The 16,042-nt window shown below is 41.4% G+C and overlaps 1 protein-coding gene across 9 annotated transcripts in view; it reads left to right on the top strand.

Moving 5' to 3' along the window:
• The window catches only part of LOC119489125 (unconventional myosin-IXb), a 70,562-nt gene that overhangs the window by 26,551 nt on the left and 27,969 nt on the right, over positions 1-16,042 (top strand). For all 9 annotated transcript variants that reach the window (XR_005207097.1, XM_037771321.1, XM_037771326.1 and 6 more), the window contains exon 5: positions 13,122-13,216. Coding sequence is in view for 8 of the 9 variants with exons in the window: in XM_037771321.1 (XP_037627249.1) it covers positions 13,122-13,216 (95 nt within the window). In the remaining variant the exon portion in view is untranslated. The remainder of the gene's footprint in view (positions 1-13,121; positions 13,217-16,042) is intronic.

The raw sequence follows: 16,042 nt of genomic DNA, 5'->3' as shown, positions 1-16,042 counted from the left end.
TGGCTTCAGTCGGGTGTGAAATACTTTGCTATTTTGATTAAGTCATATCCAACAATGACATTACTTCCTCAAAGCTGACTCATCTTGTTGCTAAAGTGTGCGAAAGTACACACACACAGGCAGAGGATGTAAAATACACTTGAGTTATATTTTGAGATGATTTTATGGGACAATGATTATCTCCAGTTCAATGGCTATGAATGATAAAACATCCCCTGAAAGTATCAGATCCCATGCAGTGCCGAGTAAATGTATTTTCAGGCTGTGACTCCATTGCACTTCCGTGCGTGGGCTGATTTAATGGAGCATATGGTAGTCTGTGTGCAGCGTAAAAGACTTTAACATAAAGACTATGGTCTACTCAGAAAGAAGAAATGAAAAAGAGGATGGGAAGTTGCTTTACTAACCCATCATGTGGCCCCTTGTCTTTTGAAAGTGCTGTGGGAATCTAGACAAGATAGTGCTGTTTTCTTTCTATCACTTCCTACTTCTGAGTTGATATTTCTGACCAGGTTTGAAATGCAATCTTTGGGTAACTGATTGCGTAACTTCAGGGGTTTTTCACCATTAGATTATGGACAACATGAATTTGGAGTTGCTGTTGACCAAAAGCTGGTGTCTCTTTGTTGCCGTTTCAGTCAGGTGACTGCTCCTCTTCCTGCTTTCTGCTCTCTGAGAAATGAAATGCTTGTACTGACTTGCTCTCTGCAACCGCTGACGAGACAGAACAAAGCAAAACTACAGCCAAACTGATACAGAAAGCTTGTAAGTTCCTGATTTTGATAGCTAGTGGGAGAATATCTACCAATAAATCATGAAAACTCAATTAATGAGTTTTACATGATACAATTTTTTTTTAATCACAGCAGTGTTGAATATTTGTGTAAGGCCAGCTGGTTGATAATTATGGTTCACAACGTTCAGGCCTGACTCCGGACAGACAGACTGACCAACAGTCTGTTCAGCTGAGTCATATGGACTCTGAACAGACAGAGCGTCTCCCTCGCTTGGTCGTCTGATTAACTCCAGTGAGCAACTGCCTCACTGGTACACAGGAAAAGGCAGTGCTAATCAGATGAAACACACCACCAGAATACACATCTTTCCTGTTGCATGTATTTGCATTCAAAATATTTTCAAATTGTTATACTTATTTACTCATTTTTATTTGCCCTGTCCTGTCAGCAGTTTGACTTGAATGTGTGTTTTTTTCAGTCAACTGTGAAGTGAGTATGCATTTAGAAACAGACACTGCATGGGGCGTCACCAGTGAGCAAAGGCTTCTGTCTGTAAGGCTGCTGAGGGTATCTTTATGCTGCAGACAGTTAAATACCCAAGGCCCATTGAAAACTACAGCTCTCTTTGTTTGGTTACAAAAGAGGCCCATACAAATACATGCAGACAAGTAGACATCTGTTAGCTTTTACATTGTTTAACAAAAAAAATGGTTGCATCATGAAAGATAAGTTATTAGTTAAATCCCTGAGCTACGTGGCAAAGAACAGAGTTGACTTCATTTTGTGTATTTTTCATTGCTGTAATGAGAAACGACCGGGGTCTCCTCTACTTTCACATATGGAAGAATTTACCTCTGGTCAGACCTCAAGCAGGGTTATTATTGTGAAGTCATTTTCAGCATCCACATCACTCCCACTCTGAAGCTCTTTCATAAGCAAAGAGTGTTGAGTGTTGAGTGTTGTCTCACATTGTGCCCTGCAGTGTAGACCTCAGTCACTGGAAGTTTTAACTCTATGATGTATATTTTCAACACTGTGGACTATTACACTGCCCTGCAGTTATGCTGGATTAACCATAATGTTGTGTGCTTGTGATGATGTGTGTGGTGTACTGGGTGGCATGAAAGTGTGTGACCCTAGGTCATGTTATGTTTGAGTTCTTCCTGTCAGCGATGTAATCTGGATGTATGTTGGTGATTTCATATGGAAGGACTAGAGATGGAAAAAAAGATCAAATGAAGTTCTGCCTGAGGCTGAAGAGTAAATATCAGGCTGGGAAGACCCATATCTCTGAACACCATGTAGACAAAAAGCAGAAATCCCAGCTCTGAGCTTCAGTTTAATAGTCCTCCTTGGTGTGGGGAGCTAATTACTTACAGTCCCGGTCTGGAAGTAAATCTCCTCCACAGATTTTTCTGTTTTATTTCGCAGTAATGTGGCTAAAAATAGACCTCTTAGCCAGAAAAGCTGTATGTGGAATGCGGTTTATTCAAAGTACCAAACGGTGCTGAAAAGCAAAACTCCCTGATCTGTGAAAGTAAGCTCATTGGAACACACAACAGTATGGAGCAGAACAAAATAAAAGAGAAAAGAGAGAATTGGCCACAAGCTATTGGCTTACAGGGTGGGCAGCCACAGTAACTTACAGGCACCGTGTATCTATCCGTCATCTGTCACTGGCGTCTCCAGACCCTCTGACTCAGTACTGGAGCCTTCACTCATAGAACTGCTTCTGCTTTCAGATGCATTTGAATAAGTGCGGCGTTGGTCCCTTGATGTGCGTCAGTCTGTCAGTCTTTGGTTCCAGGCGGTTGATTGAGAAAGGGGGGAGCAGGGGGATGAAGAGATTTTCCCCTCCATCAGCAGAGTTCTGGTCCCTTTTGGCAGACACACTGCCACTCTGCCGTTCATTTTGAGAAAGCAGAGTATGTGTTAGCCCGGTCCAGAGCTGTGGTTGCAGGGGCAGACGGGTTCGGTCCTTGCTGGTCTGATCGCTGGAGGATCCAGGTCAGGGAGGACCAGTCAGTAAACAGCTGTACATTCCCACCCTGGCAGTATTTTTGCATCTAAATTGGCATTTTACTCTAAACAGTTAAAGCATAAGCGGAGGCGGTTGCAGTAAACGTTTTTCCACACTATTACGTGCTAAGACCTCCTAGTTAGTTTATGTGAAAAGACTCTGTTTTGACAACAACACCCGCCAGCTTTAGCAGCATGCTCATAAGATGGCTGACATGAAACAAAAGTCACTTTACAGAGGAAGCAATAGCTCCTCTGAAATGATGTTCCCTGCAGTTTCTCTCCACACAAATAGTCCACCTCTTGTGGTTCCTTCCTGACAGGTTCCAGTCAAGGCCCTTTATATATGGAGTCTAGAGTGCTATTTATAGATACGTATATCAAAATTAAGGAATTTCTGCTTTGTCAAAAGGGTTTCATTTGCTTCTTCTTTTGTCCTGAACGGTGATCCGGTTACAGTGTTGGAAAATGTGTGCGTGTGTGTGTGTGTGCGCATGTCCTCAAGCTATAGGGGAGGTCTTCAGACCCGGGTCACACATTTTGAGGAGATGAGATCATTGTTTATGGTGCTAGACTGGCTACGTGCTGTGTTGCTGGCAGATTGAATGACCCCAACCTGAAACCATGTGGGAAAGCCGCTGTCCTACTTCAGTTCATTGTACAACTTCTTTCTATTCTATATTCTATTCTATAATTTTCCCTCCTTTGTCTTGAAAATAATGCAGGTAAAGGAGAGATTGTCCTAAATACTTTTTGTTTGTTCGTTTGAACAAATAAGACTTGTGCCTGCAAGACAGCTCACCAGCTCTGAATGAGTGTGTCACTTGTGAACTGGTCCAACTGGTTGATCCTCTGTTACGTGGTTCTTTTGGTGTCTCGATTTTCTTTTGCCAGGCTTTGAAGCCTATTTACTCTAAATGTCAACAGCACAGGGACAGGGCCCCTCCTCCGTTGCAGAGGGTTGGCTGACACGTTGCAGGGAATATGTTGGAGTTATATGTTAATCATAGAGAAGTATGGATCAAGTTTCTCTTGTCCCAGTGTATTTATCAGAAAACTGTTAAATGAATATTTCCTTGATATGTTTTTTAACAAATAGATTTGAAAAATTCTAGATTTAATAATCCACATGGAGATCCATCCATGCTCCTTAAAGATACAATTTGGCGAGTTGGTGTAATTGGTGAAGTTAAAAAAGACCTATTATGCTTATTTTTCTGTCTGTTGTGATTGGTCAAAACGTGGCACAAAACGTGGTACAAAACGTGGCACAAAACGCAGTGACAACGCGCGGTGGGGCCAGATTTCCCTGCACGACATCCCTGTTTACATGATCCTGTTTAAATCGCTGTAAAAAGCTGCAGAAAGCTAAGGCTTCTGTCTTCGACGTTGTACGCTCATGATGACATCATTACGTTACGTTAAGTGCGGAATGTAACAAAACTATCAAAACGCTTTTGTACTTGTTCTGCTCATTAAAATGAGCATATCTCAAAAACTAAAAAACTTGCATAGTTGAAATACATTATGGAGTGTTAAGAAATATTTTGTTCATGTTTCTGCATTAAGAAATCTTTTGGATCAGTATGTTTGTTGTATGTATGTTGTATGTTTGTTTAATAACATTTAATGAAAAAACATGTCAGATTTTTTGTTTTGTTTGTACTTATGACACAATTTCAATACTTTTGTCGATTGTTATGTTTTATTGACTTCTATTACCTTTTAGCTTAGGTTGTACAGATTTGGGGATATGAAGAATTTGAAGATAAGCACAGATACACACAATAAGCAGAAATACCAATGTAGGCACTGGCGGACCAATTCTACTGTAGAGTTCAAAGGGTTAAGAGGTACTTAATAATGTGGTTACAGGCCTGAAAAGATTGAGCAGCATAGCATTCATTTCATCCTCAGAAAGTAGTGTATTATCAGTTTAATAGTTTAAGGATAAAAGCTTGACTCACACTTTCAGGTCCACCACCAAAGATAAAAAATGCAATGATGCAATGATACCAACATAAGTGAAAAAAGCTATTTCACCAAGGTTTCTTTCTCATACATAAACATAAAACGCTTTTGATAAAAAGATTGATGTTATTGATTTAGTCGGCATAGAGAACATCATCGACAGACCAGCCAGTGAGGTAATATATAGTCGCCAGCCTCCTCCATGCTACTCAGTCTCACAACTTCAGACAGGAAGTTCCTATCATCCGGAACCCTTTTTAACAGGAAGCAGCTACGACACGGGAAGTAATGTCAGTACTCTCTGCTGTTAGCTCAGGGCTTTGAGGGGTGTGGATATAGCAAAGTATTGTATTGTTGTGCAGGAAGTGCAGAGGAGTAGCTGGCCGTTCTCTCTGCTGAGCCATTGTTTATCTCTTAGTTATGGGTTGCACCTCTTTATTCCTCTGCTATATTTGGTCAGGCTGGGTGGCATTGTGTACAAGTCTGGGAAAAGCTGGCATTACTGAGTTTAAGTCACTGCGTCATGCACATGTGTCATTCATTTCATACACACACACATGTACAGTATACAAAGGCCTTACTGTAATCATACCACTCAGAAACATATTGAAGAGTGGAATATGCTGTTTCTTACAGGCCAAACACAGCTTACATGTAGCAGCATGCTGCAGGCCACTTCAGGGTCTATTCATGGTACTCTGACCACACCACAAGCTAAGGTTTGATGTGGTACCCATCTAGACATGGGTGGAGCTGCTTGAAATGGCTCCAATCTGGTAAAACACCAGACCACAAGAGGAGCAAAACTGGTGCTAGAAAGCTTTATTCTAACTATTCCAACCTCTTACCTCTAACGTCTTCATCACTTGACCCTGTATTATGTATGCATACAGGTGGTAAACCAAATAATTTAGACATCAAACACCTGTGAGATCACCTTGAAAATACCTTGAAGATGAAAAACGCTGCCAGATAACCGGTGAACAAATAAGGTTTGTATTTCCGGCCCTGAGGTTTGCGCTGAGAAGTCACATATGGAGTGCCAAGGTCACAAATGGGGCTAATTGTACTGTAAAATTGCAAATGAAAGTATTTCAGACATATGTCAAATAAAAATAACGATAATTTACTAGTAAGTGAATCGTGTAAATAGTACGGGACACAGAAAACGAGAGGTTCAGTTTCTCATTCAGTCCAAAAGACTCAACAGAGTTGAGGGTAATATTTTAATGCTGCAGAAAAGTTATAGTTTGACCGACTATATTAGTGTACAGTTCCAAAGTTCATGTTTCCATTGCACATTGCAGCCTTATGTTCAGTAGTTGAGTCAGTTAAAAGTTGTGACACAACACATGATGTATACTCTTGATGTTGAAATGCCTGTGTGGTCTGTGATGTTCAAACTAAACACGCCTTTTAAAGATGAGGATTGCTAAAATTCTTGCACTATATTAATAAATAAAAGTATGCTGTACACTCCAGTCTCCTACTGGGCTCAACAAAATGACCTCATAACCTTGTTGGTTTGATCTGTTTGTGTCAACTGCTCTTGTTTGTCGATTTAGTTAGCATTTGCTTCTGTGTATGTATCAGTAGTTTTAGATGTTGTCCCTAAAATAGAGTGGTGCAGGGATGATGTATTTTTGTTGGCCAACCAGGATGTTAGCATTGCCCTGGTTCCCTCGACAAAAAGCCAATGGGATTTTTCCATTGGGTTTTAGATTATTGCAGAAAATAAACTCTGTGGCAAACAAACGTTTATGATACTGACACGTTTTGTTCCGTAAAATAATCTTCACAAATAGACACCACTCTTGTGATTTTTGAGGCGTGAATGCAATCGCCAGAAGTAAAACACCAACATTAGGCTATAACGAATTACACCACGGTCGCATGAGCTCGAGTATACACAACGAGGCTGTAAAAGTGGGCGTGTCGGCGTGATGACGTTTAGTAGTCTCATTTAGCCACTTGTTAGCAACCGCTTTTTTTAAGACACTTAAAAGCTTCAAAATTCACGAGGGTGAATGCACTTTATGTCATAGAACAAAATGTTAAAATCTCTAAAGCTTGTGTTAACCACAGACCTTATTTCAGGCATCTAACTAAAAACCCATTAAAAAAACCCATTGACTTCCAAAACAAGGGAACCGGAAGTGCTAAAATGCTAACTCATTTCCAGGTTTTAGGACTCATTCCTGAAGTACTCTATATAGATATTTATGCAGTTTATTTTGAAACTGAAATTTGGGCACAGATGATTTCCCTCTATGGAGCTTTATTTGTCTCATGTTGCTTGCGTAATAGACTGAGTTAGTCCTTCTCCATGTCATTATTCTGTTGATCCCCTGTACAGTTAATCAAAGCATTTACCTTAAAGTCAGTGCATGGAAGTGTCTGCTCTGTTTTCCAGCCTTTGCTAATAATAACGATCATCTATTACAATCAACCATTGCATACTGAAGCAATTATAGTTTTTTTTCTCCCAACCACCACTTTATTTCCACTATGCTGACATCCAACACTAGTTAGTTTTGTTTTCCACTGTAGTTGATTTACTGCTGTGTAGCTGTCATGTGATAACAGGCTTAATATACTTTACATACAAGCTTTATGTGTCTTTGTCACCATTTACTGTAAATCTGTAATTCATTTAGGGCTGCAGCTAACAATTGTCATTATCAATTAAACTGTTGATTATAAAGCAGTGAAAAAATACAGTTTCTCAGTGCCAAAAGTGACATCTTCATGCTTGTTTTGTCCAACCAACAGTCCAAAACATGATATACACTCACCGGCCACTTTATTAGGTACACCTTGCTAGTACCGGGTGGTCTTCTGCTGCTGTAGCCCATCTGCTTCAAGGTTGGACGTGTTGTGCGATCAGAGATGGTATTCTGCATACCTTGGTTGTACCGAGTGGTTATTTGAGTTACTGTTGCCTTTCTATCATCTCGAACCACCCTGCCCATTCTCCTCTGACCTCTGACATCAACAAGGCATTTCCATCCAGACAACTACCGCTCACTGGATATTTTCTCTTTTTCGGACCATTCTCTGTAAACCCTAGAGATGGTTGTGCGTGAAAATCCCAGTAGATCAGCAGTTTTTGAAATACTCAGACCAGCCCGTCTGGCACCAACAACCATGCCACCTTCAAAGTCACTTAAATCCCCTTTCTTCCCCATTCTGATGCTCGGTTTGAACTTCAGCAAGTCCTCTTCACCACGTCTAGATGCCTAAATGCATTGAGTTGCTGCCATGTGATTGGCTGATTAGCTATTTGTGTTAACAAGCAATTGAACAGGTGTGCTTAATAAAGTGGCCGGTGAGTGTATAAGAGAGAAAAGCAGCAAATCCCGCATTTGTGACAGGACGAGCAAATATTTGGCATTTATGCTTGATAAATTATTGATTTTTCTATCGATCAGCTAAAATCCTTATATGTTAATGATCTGCAGTGTGAAAGTATCACCCAGCTACACAATTTTAGCAAACTGCAAGTCATTTCCCCAAAAACAAAGAAGTGCCATGTCATTCTGCTTAAGATAAGAAACAAAGAATATCTAAATATTTGTTTCTGACCTTCATGCTGTGAAATCATGAAATGGTTCAGTATAACCGCTTTCACTGGAACATTCACCACCGTTATTGAATCAAGAGCACAAGCCCCTCTGAGCGCTATTGACGCCATTATTGCACGTCAAAGAATCAATTCTTTGTTAACATCTCAGTTGAGTTAAGCTCGAGGGGTTTAAGGGTAGTCGGTGGGATATAGTGGCGGCTTGAAGCGAGGCCAAGCATAGAGGAGGAACTGTGTAGAGACGCGGTTGCATTCAATCACTGCCAACATCATGTGATTTCACCAAAGCATTTTTCACATTCAGGACAACAAACAGTGATTATTTTGTCACTCTGTGTTTTGCCTCAATATTGCAGCTAACAGTGATTATATATTTCATTACTTTGCTGCTTGATTCTCCAGTTTAACCTGTAATTGAAGAGTGTATAAAGTTGAGTTGGGCTTAAAGAACATGATTGATGGGTGTGAAGTGTCTGCAGCTGAGTGAGCGAGCATGTCCACCTAGAGGTTTGATAAATGTTTGCACGAGCGCCTGCCGTTGCCCTCTATGAACGTGGGAACTCTCTTTGTGACGGTTGGACTGTTTAGACTCCTTTTGTGAGTGTATCCGTGCTGTAGTGAGGTGTCAGTGTCGGGGCCTTGGCAGCGCCTGTGGAAACGTTAAACTGAAGCTCTTTTGAGCAGCTAGACTTTAAAGGATGCAGCAGTGCCTCCGTGTCATAGCAATAAGGTCTAGTACCCCACACCAGCTCTAACTTTTGACTGATTACAAAAGAGTTTTTCTCTTTTTTCTCAGTTTTGTAGGCATATTGAAATTATGCAAATAATGCTCAAAACTCTTATGCTTTCAGATCAACACAGAAGGGACAACTACAAATAGCTTACAGAGAAGTATGCCAACTCTGAGCATAGAAATGTGTTTCTGAGGAGTCAATCTAATTTGTGTTTCCGTTAACATATAATCTTTTACACAACATCAGACCGTTTCCTTACACAGATTTTTTTGTGTTTGCAAGTTTATACTAGACCAAACATTTAATGTTGTGTTTTAGAGTAGATAATTTATGCTTTCTCGTCTCTGCCCCAATCGCTTGTTGAGACAAACAACTCATAAACTGCACTGTTTTAGAGACACTCCCCTCGTTTAGTTTGTAAGGAGAAGTGTGTGTGTGTGTGAGGGGGCTGAATGGGGATGTGAGACTTCATTCGGATCGGTCTGGTTCTGTTGAAGTGGAAATATACAAGGGAGCGGGCTGCCAGAGAGGCCGGCTCACCACAGAGAGGAATCAGTTAAGACAGCGTTGTACGTCATGAAATGATCAGTGGATATGAATACCCGCAACATGCAGATATGTACACACTGCAGATTGCTGAGCCCTTCTGCTTTCTGTCTCTCTCCTTCTCTTTATATACTCTCACTCTCCCTTCCCTCTTTTTTCTCCCTGAGAGCAACCCCTATTTCGTAAGAATGCAGATTAGACCTTTTCCAGGGACACGGTTTTGGAAAGCCGTCAGTCCGCTTCCCCATACCTGCTGAGCCGTCCAGCCAATCAGATCGTCTGCTCGTGGGCAAGTTCAAATACGAACGATGCTGTGACATGTTTAGCATTCCCTCCGTGGTGCAGCGGCCTGGGCTTTTCAGAGATTTCCCAGGGTTTTTGTGCTCTTCTTGGCTGCAAGGTTTGACGAGTGGGGGTGATCAGAACAGTACTGGTCACAGTGGGCAGCATTGAGCAGTGAGACTCCTTGGGGTATCAGTGCCAAAACACACGTACTGACCCTCAAACCTGGAACAGAAGCAATGGCATTTTACTCTGTAAACACAGGCAACAGCTGTATAAATAAATGTACAATTTTACATTTTATTTATTGGCAAACTAAACATACAACCAAACATGCACCTAGAATGACAGTGTGGTGTATACACACATGCATAAAAAAAGAAAGAAAGCGAGAGTGTGGGTGGGTGAGCCCAGTGAGTGGGTGGGTGAGAGTCTTGTCTAAGCAAGTCCAGGTTAGTCTGAAGTGGGATAATTCTGGTCACGGACAAGAAACAACTGATCGTCTCTTTCATCATCCATCAACAAGCAGCAACTCTTGCCTCATACTTCCCTCAGGTCTCAAAACTAATACACAACTTTAGTGCACCGAAAAGAAAGTTGGTGCAAAATGGGTTAAAAGGGAAGAAAAGTTTTAGTAAAACAAGAATGCAAAACTTTCAGGTCTACTCTTGAGCAGTACAAATGAAAATAGGTCAACGGTTCATCTTAAGGAATCTCAATCAGACCCTGTAGGCGTGTGTGTGTTTGTGTCCCCGAAGTCCAATCAGCCTCAACACCACTGTATCAAATTCACCCTGCAACTGCTTTGGAAGATACAATGTGGCTCCTATTTAACATGCACTGAGTCAACTTCCCCTGCGGTGGCCTTTTGTTGAGTGTGTGTGTGTGTGTGTGTGTGTGTGTGTGTGTGTGTGTGTGTGTGTGTGTGTGTGTGTGTGTGTGTGTGTGTGTGTGTGTGTGTGTGTGTGTGTGTGTGTGTGTGTGTGTGTGTGTGTGTGTGTGTGTGTGTGTGTGTGTGTGTGTGTGTGTGTGTGTGTGTGTGTCTGTCTATCTGTAACCATGTGAGCATGTGCATCATGAAGAAAAGAGAGCGCTATTCTGTTACCGTCTCAATGCAGTAAACGGGGCCCCTCAGCGGGGCCTGGTAGCTGGGCTCTGTGTGCCCCTGGCTGGGTTAGCGTTAGTCTGAAGAAGCCTGGAGAGAAACCCTGGTCCTCTCTGTTTCTGTCTCCGACACTGCTATACAGAGCGGCTGTCCCAACCTCATTTATCATCACTGACCTAATCACACACACGCACACACACACGCACGCGCACACACACACACACACACACACACACACACACACACACACACACACACACGCACACACACACACGGTGCACAAGAGAATGAGGTGGAAAAGGTTGTGAAGGAGGAAAGACGAGAAAGAGATGGATGGGAAGAGAGTGAGAGAAGGGCAAGAGGGGACAACGAGTTGCAGATGCTGGCCCCCTCCTATCACCCCCAACATACACAAACACACACACACACACACACACACACACACACACACACACACACACAAGCATGGTCCTACCCCCTCCTGCCATCTCAGCTGCTGTTTCAAAACAAGATTTAACCCCATGACTGTTGAGTTTCTTTGTTGTCATGGTGATTTGTCGTTATTGTTGTTGACTTCAGTGAGGATGCTGATACATGTGCTGGCACTGATTGTGTTGCACCCAATAGTACCTCCATATAAGGTTTGAAACTCAATAGAGCTCATAGTCGAGTTTCAAAACATCAACAAGGAGGAAGGGAAGAGATTTTAAATTTTGGGGGGCACTACTGGGTGCAACTACAAATAATCAGCTAGTATGTCTTTAAAATCAAGCCTGATATGGTCTCTTAGTGAAATGCTCTGAGAGAATTTGAGTTCCCCTTGGTAAACAGTGATGCAGCGTATATGTCTAAGGCTTCTAAGGCTGTTATTGTGAAAGGTAAAAATGAATGGCTGGCAATAAGCGTATTTTCCCAAATATATAAATACAAAGTACTTTGTTGCCGTTTGTGTTGTGATGCTGCTCTGCTCACATTAAATACATTATTTTCGTAACATGAAACAGGTAACCTGAAAAAAGTCATGTGCCTCTGTGTCCTCCAGTGCTCCTAACGGCATCTGCAAAATTTCACAGACCGGAGGAAAACAAGCAGTAAGCGCTGATCTGCTGTATATGATAGCCGACTGTCAATCACTCGCAAACTCCGACCAAACGGTCAAACTAGGCAGCGCTGATCAAATATGAATCAATATCATTGATATATTATTATATATATTATTATTGATTGTTACATTAATGCCTATTTCTTGCCTCAATTGTTTTCAGAATCATCCTGTAGTGTACAGTTTAGCTGTGAAATGAGAAAGTTTGTGACATGGCCGCCATTGTAAAATCTGTTGAAGAAACGCCAAGTTCCGGTCACATGACCGGGGCACAGCCGATAGGAACGCTCTCTCAATGAAATTACCTGTGATTGGTCAAAGTCTCCCGTCACAGGCTAGATTTTTTAAAGCCTAAAAACAGAGCCATGATGAGTTGCAGAAGTCTAGTTATCTATCAGAACACTTGAATTACAATATGCTGAAAGGTTATTATGGAATTTTTGCCCAATGATGCCAAAAATATACTGCCACTTTAAGGCTGCACAATTATTAGAAATTTTATCAAAATCGCAATATGGCCTACTGCAATTTTCAAATCTAGCTAGTGAAAGGTGAAATGTGCGTCAAAATACCATTTTAGATCAAATATTATGGTACTGCAGAGATGTCCCGGCCTACACATCATATTCTACAGACTTAAGAAAACATCTTTGTTTGGTACAGATCCCCACAAAAATCACACCATAAACAATTTTAATGTTTTTCAGTGAAAAGGAGAATATAATGTAAAAGATATCTTTCCCTCTAATATCGCAAATCATATCGCAATTGCAATATCAGTCAAAATAATCGCAATTAGATATTTTCTCGAAGTCGTGCAGCCATATACTCAGTGTTTGAAATGTTGTTGTCTTTCACATATAAACCAGTTACCTCATTGGTTTATTTGACAAAAAATTAAGACATAAGAAGAAGAAACACGTTCATAGTGATGTCGCATTAATCTTGAGAAGTTGCTGGTTGATTTGTTAATGCACTGCATGTTTTTGACTTCATACCCTGAAACTTATGTGTCTCTCTCTTCTTCTGTTGTCTCTGTCAGGCCTTTGGAAACGCCAAGACAGCCCACAACAACAACTCCAGCCGCTTCGGTAAATTCATCCAGGTGAATTACCTGGAGAGTGGAGTGGTCAGAGGGTGAGTAATTAACAGCGGGTGCATGTGTGTGTATTTTGTGTCTGTGTCTTTTGCAACCGACTACTCTCAACAAGGTCTCACACAAAGTTAAGTCAAGCCACACTGCTTTAATCTGCAGTACAACACCAAACAGGGACATGTAAACGGTTGTGTCTGTGTTCTGTGTCCTCTTCCTGTTGTTCATCACAACAGGGTCTTCCACCTCTCTATGGCCTGATATCTTCCTCTTTGTTCTTTTTATGGCTGGTCATGTGGATCCTCCTCCGTGCAATAAGTGTGTGTGTAGACTGAAAGTTTCAACCACCAGCAGCATGTCCTTCCTTTTTCTCAGCAGTCAGACTCTGGTTAGGAGCTGTATCAAAGTCTGGTCAGCTGTGCCACTTCCTCATTTCCTCATCAGGAGAGGGGAACAGCTGCTCTATACAGTGTCTTAAAAAAGACGACATGTTATGCTATAGTTGTGGAAGAGTCAACAGCTGAGGGGCTGCAGAAAATATTCGATACTATATTCTGACTAAGGGCTAACAGGATCAGATTTATAAGACTAGTGTGTATGCAAATGTTTCGTTCTAGAAATAGAATTAGATCTGAAGCGTGTAAATGCCTGTGGCGACAGCTGCTCAGCTCCACAGTGAGTGGGCATCCCCAACCTGATTATCCCCTAATGGCACCACATCTCATCATGCTCTATTGAATTGCTTACCCTGAGAAAGGTCTGTAATCCAATCAGTAGAGTTGATTTTAGCTGGCTGCTGCTTTTCTGTGCTACAAAGTGAAGCCACTTAGAAAAGGAAATGCTGAAAACTATGAATGTAGTGAACATAAAACACGTTCTACAGCAGGGATGTCACGAGAACCGATACTTAGGTACCAAGCCGATGCCAAAATTCTGAAAACGTGACGGTACTCGTTTTTATACAGTACCGTAGGTACCGTCAGGGCTCAAGACTGATGAGGGAACAATAGAAAATGGGTTTGGGTCACAGTAAAAATTGCTATCAACGTGTCCAGGGGACACACCCAATTCTTTTCCTGATAATGCCACATTGTGACAACAAATCTGTGTTGAAATCAGCAGGACGAGAGCTAGTTAACGTTAGCTGTTAGCTTTGTGCAGGACTGTGCTTACCGGCTGCTGTCAGCTAACATTAACTAGCTCTCATCCTGCTGATTTCAACACAGAAGGTGCCATTGATTTACATTATGATGCGTTAAGGATCTATTCAGTAAAGTATGAGTATTAGGCGAAGGTAAATTCTAACGTTATTATGTGTTCAAATGTAATCTTGTAAAATGTAGTTTTTTGGCAAGAAACTTGAATAAATCCAGTTGTTTGAAGAAGATGTTTTCACGTCAATATAAAATAGATAATAGAGAGGGAATTATGACCTGTTTAACTAACCTACAAAAAACAGTATGCAGTATTCTAATAATGGTAATACAGGAGTGTATGTTGAAGTACGTGGGATTTATTGTTTTACTTTTGTTCTTTACTGTGTTATTGAATTGGTATTGAGAATCGTGGAATTTCACGGGTGTTGGTATCGACTACTAAATTTCTGGTATTTTAACATCCCTATTCCATAGTTTACCATCACCGTAAGCGCTACTGGTGTAGCCTTCTGCTTCACACCAGTAATGTATTGGACTCAGAGCAGCATCACAGCTCTGCTCTGTAGTCCTAACAAAGGCTGCCTGTCTATCTCTCCATCTCCAGTGGCAGCCATTCAGACAGTCAATAGAGGAGATTAACAAAGGGATGGCTGCTGTTCCGCCATGCTCTGCTTTCTGAGCGGACCGACTAACTGACAGACGGGATGTTTTTATGCTCTCTCGCTCTCTCGCTCTCTGTGTGGGTCTCTGTGTGGCTAATCCTTCCTCACTGAGATCTGAGAGAGATGGAGCAGAACGTTGAAAGGAAAGGAGGTGTAAAAAGAAGGGGGAGTGTTGGTGAAAGATGTCTGAGCATGAACATGTATGTACTGTATGTGTAGTGAGACTTCTCTTACTCTTCGGTATATGCTGACAGATTTACTGTATAGCCTGTATGGTCGGTCCGCTCCTCTGTACTTATCTGAAAAGAGGCTCCTGTCAACATTCCTGCAGACGTGTACTGTTCTCCATTAGATCAGCTCATATGAACAGACACAACTTTTAGGAAGCTATTCACATCCACATACTGTCTCCTGTGGTGGCCCTTAATGCTCAGTATTCCCTGGAAATACTTTCACAACCGTACTGTAACATGTATACGTCATGAGAGCCAATGAGACACATTGTGCAACTTGTGCAACGGCCCATATCCTGGAATGAGTTCAGGTGTGAAACAGGTTCACAGAAACAAATCACCTCCATGTGTACACAGTTGTGGAATGTATTTAAGTACATCTACTCAAGTACTATACTTAAGTACAATTTTCAGCTACTTGTACTTTACTTGAGTATTTCCATTTGATGCTACACAAGGAGTCCATGTAGTTTGGTGAATGTCTGCTTAGGTTTTTCAAGAAGCAGCATCAAGCAATGAAAGCTCACATGGAGGCTGTATTTCTGTATATATTCATAGCCCCCTAACTGGTCCAAGAGGTATTTATCAGTCAGACATCAATGTGTGAGGGCAGGGACAGCCTAATGTAAATTCCTGTGAGTTACTCGGGGTGCGTCACAAGGCTCTGTCCTGTCAAAAACATCTGATACATCTTTATGCATATACATCTTGAACTTGAGGTGGTAAAAATTTACCCATTGTAAATTAAGGTTGAATAGTTTTTGCGGGTTTAACCGTGGCCATGACACCCCAACATTTTTTATAATATCCATAAAAGT

This window comes from Sebastes umbrosus, chromosome 5 (assembly GCF_015220745.1).
Source record: "Sebastes umbrosus isolate fSebUmb1 chromosome 5, fSebUmb1.pri, whole genome shotgun sequence".
In the NCBI taxonomy this organism is placed as follows: domain Eukaryota; kingdom Metazoa; phylum Chordata; class Actinopteri; order Perciformes; family Sebastidae; genus Sebastes; species Sebastes umbrosus.
Note: the sequence above shows the minus strand (reverse complement) of the source record. Positions and strands in the feature narration are given on the sequence as shown.